This window comes from Lemur catta, chromosome 9 (genome assembly GCF_020740605.2).
Source record: "Lemur catta isolate mLemCat1 chromosome 9, mLemCat1.pri, whole genome shotgun sequence".
NCBI lineage: Eukaryota > Metazoa > Chordata > Mammalia > Primates > Lemuridae > Lemur > Lemur catta.
The window spans coordinates 60,358,444-60,364,048 of record NC_059136.1 but is presented as its reverse complement, the minus strand read 5'-3'; the positions used below and the strand labels follow the sequence as shown (position 1 = coordinate 60,364,048).

Genomic DNA, 5,605 nt, shown 5'->3' with positions numbered 1-5,605 from the left:
ACCTGGGAAACTTTTAAAATATCTATGCCTGGACTAGCCTCTTGCCCTATTCTGATTTAGTTGGTGTTTGTGCAGAGCTCCAACAGTGTATTTCTTTAAGCTTCACAGGTAATTCTTACACGCAGCCAAGGCTGAGCACCATTGCTCTAGTTTGCAAGGTCTTCAAGGTCATCTCCTTTGCAACTCAAAGTGCAGTTCACAAACCACCAGCACTGCCATCATCTGGATGCTTGTTACAAATGTAGAATAACAGGTTTTTCCCCAATCTACTAAATCAGAATCCATATTTTAACAGGATTCTCCACACAATTCAGATGCACTCTAACATTTGGGAAGCACTGAATTCCCACTAGAATCATCTGAAAAGCTTGTTAAAAATAAGACTATCTGGCTTCTCCTCAGAAGTACGAAATTTCAATCACTGAGAAAGGCTGGGAATCAGAATTTTATGTATTTTTGTGTAGCCACAAGGGTTTGAAGTGTGGGAATCACTACCTAGGCCAGTGTATATATATCCCTTCAGCTGCCCAGCCTCTGCCTAACCTTCCAATTTTTTGAAAATCAGAAATGTAACAGATACAGGTTTTTATTTTTCCATCATGCATGCAAGCTTACAACTATTTATACAGTTCAGGAACACAGAAATAATTGTATTACCAGGGTGTCAAATTATCAAGTATGACAACCAGTTACTGATTACTTTTGGGAGGCTATTTTCACAGAACATAGCAACAATTTCCAAATTATACTTCCAAGACCAGTTATATTATGAGACCAGGACAAGCTGATGACAATCATAACAGTCACACAAAGTCTTCATGTTACATAGGAAAAAAAGACTGATATTCTTCTGGTGAAGGGTCTCAATTCAATACCTTATCATATCAGAGTCTTTGCAAGTGTTTACAACAAAGCAGGCTCTCTCTCCTTTTGTGGATGCAGGGGAAAGGGAGCATCCCCTTGTCTCTTTTTGAGACTCCTTGTTAATTCTGAAGACTTTCATTTCTAAGGCCCATCTCCAGAACTTCATTAGTTAACATTAAAAGGAAAAAATAGACTTGATGTGACAATGATAGCACACTCCACCACTATCACCATCAAAAGAGAATACCAATCTCCCAAAGTAGTTACATTGCATTGGTACAGTGTCTTGGACTTTCAATAACCAATACAGGTGGGAAGAGGGAGATACAGATGAAACCATATCAATCATAATTGATAACTGATGCAGCTAGGTAATGGGCACATGAGGCCCAGGGACCATCTTCTCCACTTCTGTGTATGTCTGAAAATATGCATAATAAACAGAAAAAAAGTTTAAAACAAAACAAAAAACATAACAGACTTGTACAGCTCTATTTTCCCACTTGGGGAAAATGGTAATATTTTAGAGGCAAAATAAGCAGCATATAGCATTAATCTTCCACCTAAACAAGGCCACACCTAGAACAAAAGAGAAAGCATCCAAAGTAACATTATTCTATTTTTCTGTGATGTATAAAATGTAGGAATTATGAAATAGAGATTGGACAAAACTTTGGGCACACCCTCATCTAGGCATCATTTGCCCATAACCCCTTTAATTCTCCCTTCCCAGCCCTGCGGAGGGTCCCTCCCATCCTTTCCATCACTTAGAGCTAGGCATGCTCTCCCTGCAGCTCTTCCAGCCATTTCTGTCTGCTTTTCCAGGCCTACTTCATACCAGACTCATGCCTGCTCTATGTTTTTGCTCCGATTCCCCTGTCTAGCACACCCTAGCTACAACTTTGAGTCAAGGTCTCCCTTTCTGGAACTTAGAAGGAGGTCTTCCATAAGGAAAGGGAAGTCAGAGGGAAGAGAGGTGTAGATACAATCCTTCTCCCCACCCTCAAGGATGAGGGGGGAAAAAGGGCCCAGTTCAGCTTTCACATCCACTAGAAGAAACCTGGAGATCCAGAACAGATTCTGCCCATCCCTATGCCCCTTGGGACCCTCCCCCATACTGGAGATTAAAGCCTACTCCTGTGGATATTTGAAGATAGAAGCAAAGAGAGCAAAGGACTACTCAAGAGTGGAAAAGCTGGATACTGAGGATCCAGGTGGCCAGAGGCACTTGGATCTTAAGGAGCATTTAAAAAAAAAAAAACCCTCAAAACAAGGGTAAACACTAATCCACAACACTGCTGCCCTTGGATTTATAATCGAGCAGATGCATAGGCAGGAAACGGATTTTCAACTTCAGAATTGTTGAGTGAGCCCAGGAGAAAGGACCAGGGTCTGTCCACAGATCCACTTGCCTTCTGGTTCCCTCTAATCTCTTTCAGCCTAGTAGGTGAGTGCCCATAGCAAGTCCCTATCTGTATGTAGATAACTATTATTTTTCAGTTGTTTTGTTTTCTGAGTTGTAGTACTACTTAAACAAACAAACAAAAAAAAAGGAAGGTGGCAGGGGAGGGAGGGAGGGAAGGAGGGACTAAGAAAGGGATGGAGGAAAGAGAACCAAGTAAGAAGTGTGTGAGATGAAGTCAAGCAGGTAGAGACCCACAGATCATAAATACTTCTTCCCAGCACCCCTCTATGGCACTCTGGTCATGTCTTAAGAGGGGACAAGGGAAGTTGACAAAGGTACCTAAATTCTCTATAGGTCCAATCCCCACCCTCACCTGAAGCCACAGCATAGTGACAGTAAGCACATGTCCACACATATCAGCCCACCCTTCAGTCTAGCAGCCAAGAGGGTTCCTGGAAGGCTGGGGAGGGTAGGTGTGTGTCTCATGCACTGGCAGGGGGCCTGAGTCCACTGGCAGTTCTTGAGATCCTTGTCGACCAGGAAACCAACTGGGGCCGATCGCAACCTAGACAAAACTCAATGGCCTGACAGTAAGGGGGCATGGCATAGAGTGGACCTTGATAAAGGTTCACCAGTAGGAGGGCCGAGAGGCAAGAAGAGACTCATGATGGCACAGAACACATGGCATACTGTTTCTTGCCCTTAGCCAAATGCATGCCCAGCAGGCAAGTGCCATTCTGCTGGATGTCCACCAGGGTGGGTAGCATGGACCCCAGGACAAAGTCAGAGATAAAGGAGGTGACACCTTGGCTGGTGACCCCAGGCCCATGAAACAGTAAGTTCTGGCTGATGGCCAATACCATGTGCACTGGCTTCATTTTGCAGTGGTAACAGAAATGCTTGCCATAGATGGCATGCTTGGCCAGTATGAACACGAAGTCCAGCAAGTCACTGGGCCTGAAGTAGCAGGGCTTGAGGATGCAGTGGTCTTCCTGGAGGATGACTCATGAGTGTCCATGTTAAAGACAAGCAGGAAAAGCCAGAGCGAAGAACAGGGTCCAGGCAATGTAGATAAAGGCAGCACACATCTGAAGTATTTGTTTAACATATAAACAGTAGGGGTGAGATCACATAACATGTGACACTAATGTAAAAAAGAAGGCCATGGGGAGGCAAAAGAACACGATCATAAATGCCATATTCTTGTAGCTAAAGTCCTAAAGGGGCTACAGTGCACAGAGGCCAACATGAAAAGAACGCAGACAGCCAAACACACATGTAGTCAGCCACGAACGGTCCAGCAGGAGATGGTAGAGACTTGTGCAGAATCAGTTGGACTGGTTTACCCCAGGCTTGGGGGTCTCCACTGGCTGCTTTGCTGGACCTTGCCTGCCCTCCTTTCCTTTTCCTTTCTCTCCACGGGCCCCTTCACTCAAAAGGTAGAACTGCAGGGGATTGGGCCACAGTTCCTCGTTGATTATCTCCACAATCTTGTCAGACTCAATTGAGCTGTGGTTTGAAAACCACCCAAAGAAGCTACGGTTGTTTTCTGGGTTTCCTTGGCTTAGGGACTGGAGATCATGCCCGGGTAGCCACTGGATTGGAGTAGAACGACTCACCACCTGACCCGAAGGGCCACAGCCATATTCCTTGATGAGCACCTTATTTTGGAAATAGGGGTTGCGGCCGAAGTAAAACTTTATTTTGTAGCCCAATCTGGCGAGGCCAAGCTCTTCTACCTCCAAGCTGTTCAAGTAGGTGAGTACCTCTTTATCCTGGCTGTTCAGAAAGGATGAGAGCTGGGGGTGGTTCTGAAAGGCTTGCCCCCAGAAGCCGGGAATACTCTGGATGAGGAGGTTCCTGCGCTCTAAGTGGTGCAACCGCAACTGCCCAAACTTGCGCGAGAGCCGAAGGTAGGCCCTGTCTGCCTGGGCATTCATGGTCTCCAGCTTCAGCTGGACGGTCTCCAGAGTATCCATGCTGCCTTCTGTGGCAGGGAGCCGTGACCCTGCATCGTTGTCTACTCTACTTTCCTCTCCCGCGGAGACGGAGGTGCCCTCCCCCGCCGTCCCCTTCTTCAGCTTCCCACAGGCCCCGGCCGGAGGCCCCCTCCCCACCGCACCACAGGTCTCTGGGGCCTTCCTCCCGGCAGCGCACCGCCGATTTCCAACGCGGGGGACATTTCTCGGCCTTCCCACGGTCCCCACAGTTCCCACGAAGACGGTGTCTGCTGTCAGGCGCTCCGAGAGGGAGGGGGTTTTCCCCGGCCCAGGCCCAGTCGCGGCCTGCCCGCGGTCCCCCGCGGCTCGGGCCCGGAGCGCCAGGCCACAGTCCAGGGGGAGCCGACAGGCAGCCTCGTCCCCCAGCGGGAGGGGCGGCGCGGGCGCAGCGGTTTCCAGGCCACCCCAACCCGCGCCAGCCTGCACCTGTGCCGCCTTGGTCTCCTCCCCGAGCCTCTGGCACTGGGGTGGGTCCGGGTCGCGCGGGGTCTCGTCAGGAACAACGCGGACTCGGGTTTTGGCGCGGCCTTTGCCCCGGCTTTTGGCGCGGGAGGACTTTCGACCCCGACTTCGGCCGCTCATGGTGGCGGCGGTCGCGGCTTCAAAGCCACGCTCCGACCCTTCGGCTCCTGGCGCCAGCTCGCTGTGCCTACCGAGCGGGCCTCTCCATGGCAACCGTCCACGTCACAACTGTACGACTGTACGACTGTACCGTCGCGCGAGGACGGGCGGCGCCCGGTGATTGGCTCCGCCGCCGCAGCTGCGCACCACACGGCCCCCACCCCCACCGCGTCCCTCGCTGACTCGCTTGCGCCGCGGGGGAGTTTTCTCTGACGTTGGCCTGGCTTGTGCTGCCGTTGAGTCTCCCCCCAACTGATCTCAGTTGTGCCCTCGGGGTCTCAGTGAGCTCATCTGTTAACTCTTGTACAAGATAACCTTAAGAAAGCCATCACGACCTGGCCCCCCATCATCTATTTTCTAAAGTAAACATCTTCAGTTATCTCTTGTGACATTTATCATGATGAAACCGCCATTGGCCTCTGTGTCTCATCTTTGAACGCTTTGCTAAGGGATTTGCTCTGGTACCTTAACTCCAGGGAAGGTAAAGGTGGGTGCTATAATGCCAGGCCCTGGAGTGATTTGATACTTGGTGGAATGTTAGTAAAAACTATTAAAATAATAGCAACTAGTATTATGAGTATCATATGTGCCAGGCACTTTACTAAGTGCTTTATATGCATGATCACAAGTTATGAGGGAGGTATTGTTTTCATCCCCATTTTCCAGATGAGAAAACTGCAGCTCAGAGGCACCAAGGAACATTCCCCAGATTACA

At 49.1% G+C, this 5,605-nt stretch overlaps 1 protein-coding gene across 1 annotated transcript; it reads right to left on the bottom strand.

Annotated features, from left to right (window-relative positions):
- Nucleotides 1–570: 570 nt before the first annotated feature.
- On the bottom strand, nucleotides 571–4,981 carry TSPYL5 (TSPY like 5). Its single transcript, XM_045561069.1, has one exon. The coding sequence runs from the start codon at nucleotides 4,849–4,851 to the stop codon at nucleotides 3,598–3,600; it is 1,254 nt and encodes a 417-aa protein (XP_045417025.1). The 5' UTR covers nucleotides 4,852–4,981; the 3' UTR covers nucleotides 571–3,597.
- Between the last annotated feature and the right edge of the window lie 624 nt (nucleotides 4,982–5,605).